Raw genomic sequence first — 17,283 nt, 5'->3', positions numbered from 1 at the left:
CTCCGTCCCCGCTTCCCCCTCCCTCATGAGTCCTTGATAATCCACAAATTGTTATTTTGTCATATCTTGCCCTATCCGGTGTCTCCCTTCCCCCCCTTCTCTGCCGTCCATCTCCCAGGGAGGAGGTCACATGTGGATCCTTGTAATCAGTTCCCCCTTTCCAACCCACTCACCTTCCACTCTCCCAGCATCGTCCCTCACACCCTTGGTCCTGAAGGTATCATCCACCCTGGATTCCCTGTGCCTCCAGCTCCCATATGCACCAGTGTACAACCTCTGCCCTATCCAGTCCTGCAAGGTAGAATTCGGATCATGGTAGTTGGGGGGAGGAAGCATCCAGGACCTGGGGGAAAGCTGTGTTCTTCATCGGTACTACATCGCACCCTGACTGACCTGTCTCCTCTCGAGATCCCCTCTATGAGGGGATCTCCAGTGGTCGACACTTGGGCCTTGGGTCTTGTTGCTTGCTTTTAATGGTTGAACTGTAGGAATTCTTCATATATTCTGGATATTAATCACTTTTCATGTATATGATTCACAAATATTTTCTCTCTTTCTGTGAGTTGCCTTTTCACTCCATTTATTATTTTCTTTAATGTTCAGAAATTTTGATGTTGATGAAGTCTAATTTATTTATTTTTTTCTTTTGTTTATTGTGCTTTTGGTGTTGTGCCTAAGAAGTCACTTCTAAATTCAAGGTTATATTTTCCCTTATATTTTCTTGTAATACATTTAAAGGTTTAGCTCTTATTGATCCATTTTGAGCTTATACTTGTATATAGTGTAAAACATTGATTTTGAAAAGCAATATGGGGAGGGAGGGAAAACAAAAAGAGGACCTGATGCAAGGGGCTTAAGTGGAGAGCAAATGCCTTGAGAATGATTGGGGCAGGGAATGTGCGGATGTGCTTTATACAATTGATGTATGTATATGTATGGATTGTGATAGGAGTTGTATGAGCCCCTAATAAAATGTTTTAAAAAAAAAAAGAAAGAAAAGCAATATGACAATATATATCAACAGCCACAAAATTATACATACCCTTTAACTCAGAGATTTTTGTTCTAAGATCTTAGAGAATTAATTCCTCAGCAAAAAAACCCTTAACAACTGGAATCACGATATCATTTATTTTTGCCGTATTTATAGTAGCTAAAATTTTAAACATCATGTTGAATCTAAGCATACTTGTTAATATGTGTGCCCTCCTGCACACACTGTCTCCATAAAAAGTGCCATTTCACAGACAACCTTATGTGTCATTAAAAAGTAAGTAAAAATGTGGAACATATTTATCACACATGGAGTAATTCTTTAATAACCAACGTCATTAAATATTGTTCAAATAGTATATTTTAAATGATGAAAACATTTCATATACCTTAAAAAATGAAAATGGTATGTTCATAATGATTATAACCATATAAAAATAGGTTTTTAGCTGATTAAACTAAGAGAAGACTAGGCAAAATTGAAGATAGTTGGACTTACAGAGAGGAATGTTTTTCTATTAAATTTCTTAGTTTCTTTTGCTGGATATTGATTTTGCAATAAAACTGTGATTTTTTAAAAAGAAGATATGAAATCATTTTCTTTAACAATATGTTTCTAAGTTCATTTTTTAAAAAACAATCAAAGTGTTAATACAAAATATAAGCTAATACACTCTAACTTTTCTTTTAAAAACAGAAAATTCAAGGTCTTCAAGGATGTAGAAACTTGGAAAAACTATATTTATATTATAATAAAATTTCCCAAATAGAAAATTTAGAGAAATTAGTCAGATTGGAAGTTCTCTGGCTAAACCACAATGCAATTAAAAGTATTGAGGTAAGATAAGCTTAGTGATTTATATGTAAAGTAAATTATTATTGTGGAGCTTCAACCATGATGTCCAAAATCTTATTGTATTTAAGGAACATATTCATGACTGACAATTATTCATGTTAAAAATAACTAGCAAGTATATAACATGTTGTAATGTACAAAGAGCTTTGTTTATACATTATTCCCTTTCAACAAAACTGAGAAGTAGACGTGATCATTCCTGTTTTTCAGGTTTTAAGAAGGTGAACTGAGAGGTTATATAACTTGCTGAAGATTATACAACACACAGTGTGGTGTGTTCTCCTTTCTGCCCCTCCTCTTGGTCTCTATTTCCCATCCTGCTCCTGTCTCCTCCATAAGGACTTCTGGGTTCCAGTAGAAAACACAGGGAAAGATTCCATGATACACCCTCTTTCTTCAGTGCTTGTGAAGTGGGTCACACTCAGTTACAAAGTACTAAATTGATTAGATGATTTATAAATAAAGGCTTTAATGATTTCTGCCCCTGAATTATTTGTCTTTTTAATCTTTAGGGCTTACAAACGTTGAAGAACTTAAAAGATCTCAACCTTGCTGGAAATCAAATAAGTAGCATTGGTATGTATTCTTGCATTTACAATCTGAGATAATGCTACAATAATTTGTTTTCGATATAAAATATATATATATATATATATACTTATATATTTTTTCTTTTAAACATTTTTTTGTATGATGCCTTAGCAAAGTATTTCTAAACCTGTGCTGTTATTCTTCTATGGATCACAAGTAGGACAGGATAAGACCAGGAATTAAACAAGAAATTTAATTTTTTTTCATCTTTCTAAATTTAAGGTCGATGCCTTGACCCCATTGAACAACTGGAAAGACTAAACCTTTCTGGTAACCAGTTATGTTCTTTCAAGGTATGTTTAAATGGACTAATTCAGTTTTATTTTTTAACTTGTAAAGTGAATCATCTTATGAAAGAAATAACCCCAGTTTGAGAAATGATTTCATTATTTTGGACCACCTGACACTCTAGGAAGTTTTAGAGCTAGCTGGATTAATTTTAATAGTCTTACTTTCTTTTTAAAAAAATCATTTTGTTGGAGATCATACAACTCATCACAATCCATACATACATCAATTGTACATCATTCCCAAAATTTGCCTTCTGCCTGGGTTCCTAGAATCAGCTCCTCATTTTCCTTTTTGCCCTCCCCTCCCTCCCCGCTCCCCCTTCCTCATGAGCCCTTAATAACTTATAAATTATTATTTTATCTTATCTTACATTGCCCGGTGTCTCCCTTCACCCAATTTTCCATTGCCCATCACCCAGAGAGTAGGTTATATGTAGATCCCTGTGATTCTACCCCCTCGTCCCTCCCGGTATGGCCACTCTCACTGTTGGTTCTGAGGGGTTCATCTGTCCTAGATTCCCTGTGTTTCCAGATCCCATCTGTACTGCTGTGTATCCTCTGGTCTAACCAGGTTTGCAAGGTAGAATTGGGGTCATGATAGTTGGGGTGGGTGAGGAAGCGCTTAAGAACAAGAGGAAGGTTGTGAGTTTCATTATTGCTACACTGAACCCTGAGTGACTCATCTCCTCCCCACTACCCCTCTGCAAGGGATGTCCAGTTGTCTAAAGGTGGGCATTGGGTCCCTATCATGTGCTCCCCTCATTCATGATGATAAGATTTTCCCCCGCGGCTTTGGTGCTTGAAACCTGGTCCCCTTGGCCCTTCATGATCATACATGTTGGTGTGCTACTTCCATGTGGACTTTGTTGCTTCTGGGCTAGATGGCCGCTTGTTGACTTTCAAGCCTTTAAGACCCCCAGACACTATATTTCTCAATATCCTGGCACCATCAGCTTTCTTCACCACACTTACTTATGCACACATTCGTCTTCAGCGTTTATGTGGGGAAGGTGATCACACAATGATGGTTTTTGTCTTTGGTGTCTGCTACCTGATCCCTTCAACACATTGTGTTCACATAGGCTTGTGTGCTTCTTCTCTGTGTGCTTTGTTGCTTCCGAGCTAGATGGCCACTTGTTTGCCTTTAAGCCTTTAAGACCCCAGACACTACATTTTTTTGATAGCTGGGCACCATCAGCTTTCTTCACCATGTTTGCTTATGCACACGTCTGTCTTCAGTGATCATGTCGGGAAGGTGGGTATCACTGATGACTGTTTAGCTGAGTAAGGTGCTCTTATATTGAGGGAGTGTGTGCGAGGAGGACCAATGTCCACCTGCTATCCTACTACTGAACCTATAAATATATGCACATAGGTATATTTTCCCCATAATCATAAATATATTTGCATATATGCATGTCTGTATTTAGGCTTCTATGTATGCCCTTTGCCCCCTACTCCTTTCCTCTATTTCCTTATGCTTTCCTCCTATCCCACTACCATGTTGAGCCTTCATTCTGGTTTCAGTAATTCCTCTCAGTTACCTTGCCCTTGGTCACTCCCTACTAGTCCTCCCATCCCCTCTCTGGCACTGGTTTTGAACCACTCATTATTCCCTTGTCCCTGGGTTGGCCAACACCTCCTCCCTTCCCCTACCTCCCACACACTCATGTCCCTCCAGGACCGTTGGTCCTATTATTTTCTTCTCATATTGTTTGTCCAGCCTGTCTTCTCTAGGTAGATCTGCAGATATATTAATATGTGCATAAAATTGGGGATGGCTTTGACATCACCAAGTGGCACATAAGAATATGGCGACGACGGCAGCAACACCGACAAGCTAACAAACAAAAAAGCCACTGACATACAAAATTTAAAAGAAGAGAATAAAGAGAAAAAGACAGAAAAAAAAAAGAAAAGCTTGTTAGTAGCTTAAGGTCTGTTTTTTGACCTTTAGGAGTGTTTTCTGGACGAGTCTGATGGGGTGCCACGTCCTGGCTCCAAGGTCCATCCTTTATACTCCCTCGGGAACCCCTTGCTCTGCTTCCCCCACCACTCCATTGCACGCCCCCAGTGTTTTGCCTCAGTGTGGTGGGGGCAGCTCAGTCGCATATCCCCCACTGTGTCTCCGGTGCTGTCCCATGTAGGGCATCTCGCCGTGGGGCCGGCTGTATGGTCCTCTCTGTACATTGGGCCCTCCGAGCCGAGCTCCACTCCGTTCTTCCTCCTTCCTTTGCTTCAGCTTCCTTCTGGGTGTGGTGTGGTAGGTCAGTTCCTTTCCCACACCAGATGATCTATTTTCATTTTTTGAGGTATTCCCTTTGATGGTAGGAGTCAGGCTAATTCTGGTTAGGGCCGGCGTATGGTCCAGTCTCTTTGTGGATCCCTCCATGCGTTACATTGTCCTCCTGGTTTGGCGTGTCATGGAGGGATCTGTATGCATGTTCCAGTTCTGTGGGGCCACAACCAATACTCTCCCCCTGGTAATCTTACTTTCTTAAAATTAAAAACAAATATCTATTTACTTGGCTTTGAGGACACCACTTTCTTTTTTTATAAAACTAAATACTTTTATTGTGGACTCTTCATACATTCATCCAATGTGTCACGCACATTTGCACATATGCTGCCATCATCATTTTCAAAGCATTCTCTTCCCACTTGAGGCCCTGATATCAGCTCCCCATTTCTTCCCCCTCCCTCTCCTGCCTGCCCTCCCTCACAACTCTTCAAAAGTTATAGATTATTCTTTTTATATCTTACATTGCCCTCTGTTGCCCCTCACCCACTTTTCCGTTGTTTGTCCCCCTGAGAGGGGGATATAGGGTGATCCTTGTGATGGATTCCCCCTTTCCCCCCTCCCCTAATCCTCCTGGTATCTCTACTCTCATTGTTGGCCCTGGGGGGGGGGTATCTATCTTGGATTCCCTGTGTTTCGGGGTCTTATGTGTAGCAGTGTGCACGCTCTGGTCTAATCCAATTTGTAAGGTCGAATTAAGGTCATGATAGTGGGGGGAAGGAAGCACCAAAGAACTAGACTGACCCTGACTGGCTTATTTCTTCCCTGTGACCTCTCTGTAGGGGGATGTCCAATTGTCTATAGATTGGCATTGGGTCTCCACTCCTGCCCCCTGTCCCATATACATTGGGTATAATTTTGTTCTAGGTCTTATATGCCTGGTACCTGATCCCCTCGACACTTCATGATTACACAGACTGGTGTGCTTCTTCCATGGGGGTGTTGTTACTTCTCAGCTAGATGGCCGCTTGTTTATCTTCAAGCCTTTAAGACTCCAGACACCACATCTTTCGATAGTCGGGCACCTTCAGCTTTCTTTACCACATTTACTTATGCACCCATTTTGTGTGTAGCAATCGTGTTGGGAAGGTGAGCATCACAGAATGCTAGATTGTTAGAACAAAATGTTCTTGTATTGAGGGAGTACTTGAGTCAAGGACTAATGTCCATCTGCAGCCTTAATTCTTAACATATAGATATGAGTACATAGTTCTATTCCCCCTTTGTTTTATATATATATTTACATATGTACATAACTGCATTTAGACCTCTATAAATGTCCTTTGTCTCCTGGTTCTTTCCTCTATTTCCTTTTACTTTCCTCTTGTCCCTCCATCATGTTCAGCCTTCATTCGGGTTTAGTAATTCCTCACTGCTACATTGACTAGGCATCATCCTACACCCTTCTCTCCATTGATTTTAGTTCACTTGTTGTTCCCTTGTCCCTGGGTTAGTCCCTTCACCCTTTATATTTTCCCACTTCCCTTTCTCCCGTATCCTCTCTAGAATCATTGGTTCCATTCTTTTCATCTCTGAATTATTTATCCCACCTATCTTATCTAGATAGACATGTAGATGCATTAATAAGTGCAAAAACCCTGGAAAATCCAAATAAAACAACAAAGGAAGTCAAAACCAACAAAACAATAACAACAACAACAAAAGAAACCCACTGACAAAATGGAAAGGCCTAGAAATAGTTCAAGGTCTGCTTGTTGGCCTTTATGAGTGTTTTCCAGTCAAGGCTGATGGGGTGCCACACTCTGTCCCCAAAGTCTATTTTCAGTATTTCTTGGGGATTTCATCACTTTACTCCCCTTGCTGCTCTGTTGAATACACTTGGTTATTTGCCCTAGTGTGATGGGTTCAGATTGTCTCCAGTATTGTCCCCCAGAGTGCTATGGTTTAGTGAGGGACATCGAGGACACCACTTTCTGTTTGCATTTTTCCAATCTTTTTGGCTATACTTCTTCAGTTCGCTGGTTTCTTGTCCCTTCTAACATCTAAATAATATTTTCCTTCATGTCTGTGCTTAAATCTTTTCTTATTTCTATCAATCTGTTTTATTTCTCCAGATAATTTGTGAGTATTTGAATTAGTGACAGCAAAAAAAAAAAAGGGGGGCTCTGAGAGACATTGTGACTGATGAATTTTCTCCGGCAGCAGATAGAATGTAGGGATCACGAGAGTTCAAAATGTGTCTGCTATTACATTTCTTAACGGGCTGAAGAATGATGAAGCTATTAGCTATTAGCTGCTCTACACAGGCCCGGAAAAGAGAAGTCGTTCCAGTATCATATTAGGGGTGCATTAATGAAATGTTTTGACCAAATAGTGCAGGATAATTTTTAGGTTGCTTATTTTGTATGGCCCGAGAATGATGTTATAAATGTCCACATGGCTGTTGGCAGGAAAATGTCCCCCACCTCGGATCTAAATGAAGAGAGAAAAAAAAAACTACTGAGCGTCAAGAACTGTGAAGGGTCTGCATTGGCAAGCTAACAAGCTAACCTGTTGCTGCCTCATAGATGCTTGTAGAAGAAACAAGACTTATTTTGCTTGGATCCCACATGGCTCCCCCCACCAAGTGCCATGATGGCGGGCCTAGAGGAGCGCTGCGCATGAAGCGGGTTTGCATCACAACCAAGGAGCACTGAGTGTGAGGAAGCTACTTCCTGACAACAAGCAGAAGCAAGCCTGCACATTGTGGAAGGTCGTGGGAAGACCTTACCCGTCTCATACGTTACTCCCTACAAACACAGCCCTGAGAAATGGGTAAAGAGCATTCATGCCGTGCAGTCTTTGCATACCCAGAAAGAAAGTAAAATTCTCAAGGCCTGTGATGAATTGCCCCTCCCAATACTGAGGCTAGCAAGTCATCATAGATGACTTGACTAGACCCGAGGCCATAAACCATGACTGAAGTCCAAGTCACCCAAAGAGTAGCAGCAGGGACTGGACTAGGTCCTTAGCACAGCTAATTAACCAGCGATAGACCAATGAATGTGTAGTAAATAGATACAAAAATAAATAATTATTCATCATTCTCCCTCTAAGTTCTACTAAATCAAGATATTACTAACCACCTGGGAATTTAAAACACTTGTCTACTAAACACAGAACTTCAAACATTTTGTTGAAAAATTCCATTATCTTTTAGTGCCATTTTCCCAGGAACTTTTTGAAGCCCTTTCGTATTAAAATGAAAAGAAAACGCTTGTGAAGTTATATTTTCAGTGAATAAAGTCGGCTAAGGATCATGCAAACAAAAACACAACTATCATTCTTGGGAAGAATGGGAACTGTATTGTGCTCATGCAGAACCTGTGCATGGATCAAGAGGCAGTTGTCTGAATAGAACAAGGAGCTACTGCCTGGTTTAAAATCAGGCAGGAAAGGCGTGCTTCAGGGTCATACCCTCTCACCATACTTACTCAATCGGTACGCTAAGCAAATAATCAGAGAAACTGGATTATACAAAGAACAATGCTGCAACAGAATTGGGGGAAGGTTTATTATTAAGTTTTTAAAATATCAATGTGTTTAAACTATGGTGTTGGTGAAGAATATTGAATGTATCCTGGAACGCTGCTTGTTTTTTGTATGATTTTCTGTATATGAAATCCAGGATATAGGTAAATCTGTAGAGACAGTAACTGGATTAACAATTACCTAAGCAGCCTGTTGGCACAGTCGTTACACATTCTAATGAGATTTCTAAGGTCAGCAGTTAGAAGCTACCACCTCCATGGGAAGAAGATAAGACTTTTCATTCCCCTAAAAAGCTGCTGTTTTGGAAGCCCACAAAGGCAATTCTATCCTACCTTAGCTCTTTTTGGTTTCAGGGGAAATGGGGAGATAATGAGTACAATAAGAAAATCTTTTGTAATTGATTGTGGTAGTGTTGGCACAACTCTTCTTAATATGACTGAATGATAAAACTGTATGATACATAACACATATGGCAATACAACTCTTTAAAAAGTACCAACAAATATGCCTTAGAAGAAGTACAACAGAACACTCCGTAGAGGCAAGGATAGGAAGACTTCATCTCACGTACTATGGACATGTTTTCAGGAGAGACCAGTCCCTGGAGAAGGTAAAGTGTTTGGTAAAGTGGAGAGGCAGCAACAAAAGGCCCTGGATGAAATGAATTAACGCACTGGCTGCAACGATGGGCTAGAAGCATAGAAAGAATTGTGAGGATGTCATAGGACGAGGCATGTCCCAGGCTTCTGCAATTCTCTATCGTACCTCACGAACTCACAAATCACTAAGGAAATGGCTCATGTGATTGTGGATGCTGGCAAGTCCCAAATATGACATTCAGACATCCATCTGGAAGCGCCTCCTTATCCACAAAGATGTAGCAGCTGATGGAATCAAATCAAGTGACAGGCTGAAACTCAAGTCTGAAGAACCAGAGGTCACAGAGAGGCAAGCCAGAGAGAGGATCCTGAGCACAGAATTTCTTAAAGAAAGTCAAAGCTGGGCTCCTTGCTTCTGCACATGTTCAGTTGGGAAGGGCCAGTCACAAAGATGGCTTTGACGGAGGCACGGTTTTTGCCAGCTGCAGACCCTACTCAGCCGCTGGCCTGGTTTTAGCAGCTAATATTGAACTTCTCCAGAGTCTGTTCTCACATATGTAGTCAATTTGATTTCTGTGTATTCCATCTGGAGAAAGGCATCCATAGAGTGAATTTTGTGTTATTGAAGAAATGACATTTGCAATGAAGTCATTGATCTTGCAAAATTCTGGCATATGATCTTCAGCTTCATTTTTATCACCCAGGCCATACTTTCCAGGGATGATACAACCTGCTCTCTGAAAGTGAGGAGGACTTGAAGCACTTGCTGATGAAGATCGAGAATTTCAACCTTCAGTTTGGATTACAACTCAATGTAAAGACTACTAAAATTCTCAAAACTGGACCAATAGGTCACATCGTGATAAATGGAGAACAGCTTGATGTTGTCAAGGATTTGGTCTTGCCTAGCTCCACACTCAGTGCTCATGGGAGCAGCAGCCAGGAGCTCAAATGATGCATTGTACTGCACAAATGTGCTGCACAAGGCCTCTCTCAAGTGCGGAAAGCAAGGAGGTGACTTTGAGAACTAAGGGGCACTCCAGCCAAGCCGTGGTGTTTCCCATGAGCTCATGTGCTTGTGAAAGATGAACATTAGATAGGAAGACTGAAGAAGAATCGATGCATTTCAATTACAGTACTGGCGCAGAATCTTCAAAATACCATGGACGACCAAGAGAACCAGCGAGTCTGGAGCAGGCAGTGCTTCATTCTTTCTCCTCATTACGATCTCCACCAGGAGGGTGGAGGGGGGGTGGGGTAAAAAGGGGGAACCGATTACAAGGATCTACATAGAACCCCCTCCCTGGGGGACGGACAACAGAAAAGTGGGAGACATTGGACAGTGTAAGACTAGACAAAATAATAATAATTTATAAATTATCAAGGATTCATGAGGGAAGAGGGTTTGGGAGGGAGGGGGAAAATGAGCTGATAACAAGGGCTCAAGTAGAAAGCAAAATGTTTTGAGAATGATGATGACAACAAATGTACAAATGGGCATGACACATGTATGCATGTATGTATTGTTATAAGAGTTCTATGAGCCCCCAGTAAAATGATTAAAAAAACAAAAAGATTTCCAGTCTCTGAAACTTACATAGGGCAGTTCTACTCTGTACTATAGGGTCACTAGGAGTCAAGATTGACTCGATGGCATTGAGTTTGGTTTGTGCTTTATCCACATCGGCTTACTGTTGGATAGTCTTTTTTATTTTATTTTTAGTGCACTTTAAACATTTACAAAAAACATTCTTAGTTGGTAGACTAAGGGATAAAGCCTACACACACCCTAGGCGTATAGTCTTGTAGCACGCACAAGCAATTGTCAATAGAGTGGGATGAATTCTGCAACAAAGTTAAAGACAGTGGCTGAGAGAGTTCAAACGAGGAGCTTCTACCCCAACCTTAGAGAATGAAAAAGTTCCCAGAGCAGGTGACATGCTGACCACCCCACAGCTGTCCCTAAGTAGATCAGACCCGCAAGGAGAAGAAAATGGAGCGCAGTGTCCCTGGGTGGTAAGTTGTGGGTGAAGGAGGAAGGAGATTGACAGGTACACTGGGGAAATTGTTAACAAAAGGAGTTGTGTGAAAAAGGCAAACTCATATTTATACATACATGACTTCAAATGACTGCTTCCAGCGTTCTAATTGGAAAGAACACACGGTTTTGTACATATTTTTTGATCTTTTGTGTTTAAAATACACACGTAGATAGAGTTTGGTCTTTGTGTAGTTAACTTTTTTTTCATTAGAGAAAAGCACTTTATCTAAATCACTTTAATACATTTAAACACGTAATTAGAACGCACTGCGTCTGATTGTGGATTACTTTAAGTGTTCAAATGCTCCGCTAGGACTGGACAGCCGCAGTTCATTAATGGAGCATTGTCCCCACTGTTTTAGGATCTCACTAACTTAACCCGGCTGCCACACTTAAAGGATTTATCACTGAATGATCCTCAGTATAAAACGAATCCAGTTTGTCTACTGTGCAATTATTCCACACACATATTGTATCATTTGCCTTACCTTCAGAGACTTGATACATTTGATGTGTCATCAAAGCAAATCAAGGAGCTGGCAGATGTAAGTATATCCTTAATCGTGTATCTTAAATTTGCATGTTCTGATTTAAGATCCCTGTGGAATAATGTGTTGTTTCTTTCTGAATGTGCCCACATACAGTAGTATTATCTGGTCAGTTTTAATCACCAAATCTACTTTTGTCTCAGTCAGCTGCATATTTCATGTCCAAGAACCAATAGAGAACATTGATACTGGAATTTTCATTTGGATGATAGCACTGAAAGATGAATAGAAAAAAATGTTTCTATTCTAGATAAAACACAAATGAGGAAAATCTGGAAAAATAATATTTAAGAATTTGGACTAGTTCTATGTGTGTTAAAATTAATGAAATCCAAAGAATAAAAATGAAATAAAAACCTTCCTTTGATTTGAACATTATATACCACAGTTGGGAAATATCCATGAGGGATGACACAATGCCAAGAATTAAGTCATTTTTACTTGCTGTTTATTAATTCAATGATTTGGAGTTGGCTGAAACTATAAGTGAATCTGCCCACACTATCATATTAACTCTGAAATCTGGAAAATAACTGTTTCCGGACTGCTTATGACTAAACCTCTTCCAAAAAGATTTTGGACATGCCACGAAGGGATCTATAATTTTAGAATAACAGATTTTCACCCTGCTTATTAATAGTCTTTCAGCATTATATTTTTATCACTTCTTCCAATCTAGTGTGCTGCCCACCTTGTCCCATTTGTTCATTCAGTTAATCACCCACTAAATAGTCTTGGAGTATCTAGTATGTGCCAAGGATGTAGTCCCCTACGATGACGTCTTCCCATTCTTTCCTTGTTCTTCCATTATCTTAACAGGGATGACTGTTCCTTTAGTCTAGTCATCTTCTATACTATCATGAGGATTTATTCTCAAGAGAGTCTCTCCCCTCTCCCCTCCCTCTCCCCCACCCCCTCCCCAATATTGAGATGATCATCTCTCCGGAGAGACATCAGAGATAAGGAAAGGTACGATTATGTGAGGTTCTTTGGAACATTGTGAGGCCATTGGATTTTTACTCTGAGTAACTGGGAACCACTGGAAAGTTTTTAGTAAAAGAGGAACACGATAATATGTTTTTAAAAACTCCTTCTACCTGATGTTTTAGAAATAGGCAGTTACAGGGCAGTTGTAGAGACAGTGGTAAGAAGTGGCCAAATTCTGGTAGTAGTTAGGAGGGGGAACTCGTGGCTGAGGGAAAAGAAGTGGAGAAGAATGTTAATTACTGACCTGAGGAACTGTAGGCAGGCGTTACTGTTTGAGGAGAGAAGGAAGGATACGGCACTGGATGTAGAAGGAGGAGTCACTGTCTAAATTTAAGCAATCTTATGAATATCCAAGTGGAGCTATTCAGGAAGTTAGGCCCTATTGGGTCTGCTGAAAGATTCATAATGGAGATATAAAATGGAATTGAAAACAGGATGGCACTTATCAAGCTATGCCTTAGGTAGAGCACCAAGGGAATGGTGCTGATAGAGACATGTGATACGTGGTTGTTGGATGTTGAAGAGGGAAGGAGACTTACAAGGAGGACTAAGGGAGGCGAGTTGGGACATTCTAAAGTATACCTCCCATCACAGTCATGTGTCAGTAGTTGTGGGTGCTATCATTTAAGAACAAAATAAGGAATTGTTATATAATTCCTGACATCTTGCCTTAAATTACATCATTATATTGCAGTTTTCCCACTGTGAAATTCGTATCCTTCCTTTACCTTCCAAAGTCTGTTGTGAAGTTGAATTTCTTTAAGTGGAATTTCTTTATATGCCTCCTCTACCCACGTGTCTTAACTCCCATCAAACGACTGGGTTTGACTATGCAAATAAGGTGTCTGAAACACTAATAGAGGTGATTGGTCAGTTTGGTTTGCTATTCTCTTGGCTGTAAAAGAACTATCTCAGAAGCAGAAAGAGAGAGAATTCCTAGGACCATCCAGGAAGAAGAACCACCAGCAGAGCATGTTCAGGAGCCTTGCCCAAAGTGGCGGAGGCTGAGACCAGGAGACCTAGAGACACAGCAACTCTGGGACAGAGGGAAGGAGCCAGAGCAGAGGTACCGTGCAGTGGAGACAGGCAGAGCGAGGGGCTGTGCCCCTGAGCCCTGAGACTATGAGATAATGAGGCGGAGCAGCAGCAGGCTGACTTTCTGAACCACAGAGACCGAAGCCAAGGGACCATGTGACTGAGAGGTTGAGGACCAGAGAAAGAGACTTGAGTGTTGGCTGGAAAAGGCACTACTGTGGGTCAATGACTGGTAACTTCCCTAATTAACCCCTCAATTGTGAGTATATGGCCATTGCAACCAATTATTGAAGGCAGCAGAGAAGTAGACCATCCTGGGGAGAACAGTTGGTGTCTAAGTAGGATAAAAGAAGGATGGAGGGTGGAGGCATTTCTGAATTTTGCCTCCTGGCAGTAGGCCTTGGGTTGTTGCGGTGATGGATTCTCCGTATTCCTTGTGTAGCAAAAGGAGATCAGATGTGACCTCCGTGCCATTTTTACCAAATAGGATTATATAACCCTGCTCAACTTTTGATTCAAGTCAAATGACTTTTTAAATTCAAAGTGTATTTAATTTAACAGAATTGCACATAATCTTTGTGGATAGTTGCTTCACTGCTGTCCAGAGGTTGTGGCGATGCTCTAATGTGATGAGCTTTTGAGTTTTAACATTTCCTCCCATGATCTGTAGAGACTGGAGTAGTTTATATACATTGAGAAAGATAAGTAAATTTAGAACCCACCAGGAGCACTGCCAGGGACTCACTCAGAGATGCAGTGAAGCACATGGGGTTTGGAATGAGAAGACTTTGATTTAAGCCTGGCTGCACCTACCACGCCCTGTCCCATTAGCTAAGGTTCTCCGTCTCGCCAAGCTTCAGGTTTCTGAATCATTAAAATGGTGATGAGAACAATATTTTCTACTCTTCATCAGAATGTTGTTGTGGGGACCCAAGGAATTAATATGCGTAAAAGTCCATTTTAAGTGTCAAGTATTATAGAAATAACCTTTTTGAAATTGCGGTTCATTATATTTCTATTTATGACTTTGGTTTCTTTTGGGCCATTCCAAAAGTCAATGGACCAGCTTCCACTTTTGAATACAGCATTATGTTGTTAGGTGCCATAAGCTGGCTCTGACTCATAATGACCCTATGTGCAACGGAACAAAACACTCCCCAGTTATGTGCCGACTTCACAATCATTATTAAGCTTGAACCCATTGTTACAGCCACTGTGCGGGTCTTCCTCTTTCCCTTGCCAAGTATGATGCTGTTCTCCAGGGTCTGGTCTCTTCTGATCGTATGGCCAAAGTAAGCGAGGTATAGTCTCACCGTCCTACCTTCTGGATGCATTTCCTCCAAGGCAGATGTGATTCTTGTTCTGGAAGCCCATGGTACTTTCAATAGTTTTCACCAACATCATAATCCAAACACGTTAACTCTTCTCCTGTGTTTCTTACTCCTTGTCCAGCTTTCACATGCATATGAGGTGATTTAAAGAGCCATGGTTGAGTCAGGCACACCTTGATCCTCAAAGTGCTCTTTAGCCTTTTAAAGAGGTTTTATGCAAAAGATTTGCCAACTACAATACATCATTCAATTTCTTGACTGCTGCTTCCATGAGCGTTGATTATGGAGCCAAGTAAAATGAAATCCGTGACAGTGTGTCTCTGTTTATCATGATGTTATCCATTGGGCCAGTTGTGGGAACTTTGTTGTCTTTCTAGTGGGCTGCAATCCATTCTGAAGGCTGTATTATTTGAATTTCTTCAGTAAGTGCAGTTAGCATTATAATTAAATTCAAATTTAAAGCAAACTTTTCTACTGTAACACACCAGTAGTACTAGCAAATTCCTTTGCAATGATGTTGACAATTACTTTCTATTGATGCTTAATTCTCAAAAATGCAAATGCATGTTCAAATAAACAAATGGATTTTAGAATCAGCCTCAAAGTTGATTTGCTATATACCTACCAGTTCTTGGACAGCCTTCCCCACTTCTCTAAGACCTCAAACAAAGAGAACTAAAGACCTTACTGGTAACTCTTCTTTATTGTTTTTTGCAAATGTTTGCCAAAAACAAAATCAAGAAGCATCATTTGCCATTTCCTTGAATTTTTTCTTAATGAATTTGTTTGTATCAAGCTCTTATTACAGAATTTGCTATCAGTCCTAAAACATTATATCATCTTAACACATTTTATTTGTTCTTTTCATATGAATTCCTCATTTTTGGCTGATTAACTTATCAATTTAAGTTCCAGAACATCATAATTTACAGTCGGAGTATGGAGAAAAATAATTATATTAGGCCTCTTCATCTTACCATATGTTTCTTTCTATTCAGTCCTTTATGACAAATAATTATGAGATATCTTGATTATTCACTCTATATCAAATATATACTTCTAACTAGAGCCTACATTTGTAAAAATGCATGTCCAGAATTGTATACAAGCCTTCCAGCTTAAATAAGGTATAGATATCCCAATAAAGAGAAATGGCTTTATTATTTCAGGTAAATGTTGAAAACAAGATCATATTTTTATGATCTGGTTTGTTTATTTTCTCCAGATACTTTTTGTTGATTTATCCTGTTAAACTTTAATCAACTGATATATGTTTTAATGGTAGATTTAACCAATGTATTATAATTGATTATAATACATCTATTGATAACTGTAAGTGGTCCTTTGGTATTACAGAATTCAAGATAATGAGACTAGACTGGCCATTTAGCACTTTTCTCCATGTTAAAGCCAGTTCATTTGGAGCATGAAATCATTAAAAATACTTTATTGTTATGCTTTTTAAAAAGAAGAAAACCCTGGTGGCATAGTGGGCTATACACACTGAACTGCTAACCATAAGATCAGCGGTTCAAACCCACTAGCTGTCTGATCCTGTACAGATTTAAAGCCTCCCAAACTCAAAGAGTTAGTTCTACTCTGTTCTATGGTTCTGAATCAACTCACTGGAAAGGAAAAATGTTATATTTCCTTTTAACATTTAAAGCTTTCCCCCAAGTTAAGCCAGTAGAACCATGTAGCTATATATTTGCTTTAGTAATACTGTCTAATTAGCTAAATGATACTATTGTGTAAATTGAATTTTTCTATAGTCTCTTTATGATGTCAAACTAGAAATAAACATATGCCTTACATTTAAAATATTACTCACAAGGAAAAATCTTTAAAATTGTATGTTTTGCTGATTGAGTTTAAATGTAGAATCCGTATAGCCACTATTGTCACTTTAACCATTAATAATTGAACATGTAAAACTTTCTCTTTGTAATATAAGACATGGCACTGTCATATTCGTAATACTAATATCAAGAAAAAATACCACTAATAAAATCATTTTATTTTTTGAGCTAAATTTTTATATTTTTCTCACTTTTAGGCCACAACAATGAAAAAATTAATGTATTACAATATGCGCATAAAGACTGTGCAGAGACATCTTAATGAAGAGCTTGAAAAACTGAATGACCGAAAATGCAAATTACAAAAGTTGCCAGAAGAACGAATAAAATTATTCAACTTCACTAGGAAAAATGTAAGCTTT

The 17,283-nt window shown here is 39.7% G+C and overlaps 2 protein-coding genes across 4 annotated transcripts in view; one reads left to right on the top strand and one right to left on the bottom strand.

Moving 5' to 3' along the window:
- The window catches only part of RTN1 (reticulon 1), a 412,417-nt gene that overhangs the window by 269,635 nt on the left and 125,499 nt on the right, over positions 1-17,283 (bottom strand). The gene's annotated exons all lie outside the window — the stretch shown is intronic.
- The window catches only part of LRRC9 (leucine rich repeat containing 9), a 134,180-nt gene that overhangs the window by 13,085 nt on the left and 103,812 nt on the right, over positions 1-17,283 (top strand). The window contains exons 4-8 of the mRNA XM_075531829.1: positions 1,691-1,831; positions 2,362-2,425; positions 2,663-2,733; positions 11,524-11,706; positions 17,119-17,274. Of these exons, the coding sequence (XP_075387944.1) occupies positions 1,691-1,831; positions 2,362-2,425; positions 2,663-2,733; positions 11,524-11,706; positions 17,119-17,274 (615 nt within the window). The remainder of the gene's footprint in view (positions 1-1,690; positions 1,832-2,361; positions 2,426-2,662; positions 2,734-11,523; positions 11,707-17,118; positions 17,275-17,283) is intronic.

Source organism: Tenrec ecaudatus, chromosome 14 (genome assembly GCF_050624435.1).
Source record: "Tenrec ecaudatus isolate mTenEca1 chromosome 14, mTenEca1.hap1, whole genome shotgun sequence".
Lineage (NCBI taxonomy): Eukaryota > Metazoa > Chordata > Mammalia > Afrosoricida > Tenrecidae > Tenrec > Tenrec ecaudatus.
Note: the sequence above shows the minus strand (reverse complement) of the source record. Positions and strands in the feature narration are given on the sequence as shown.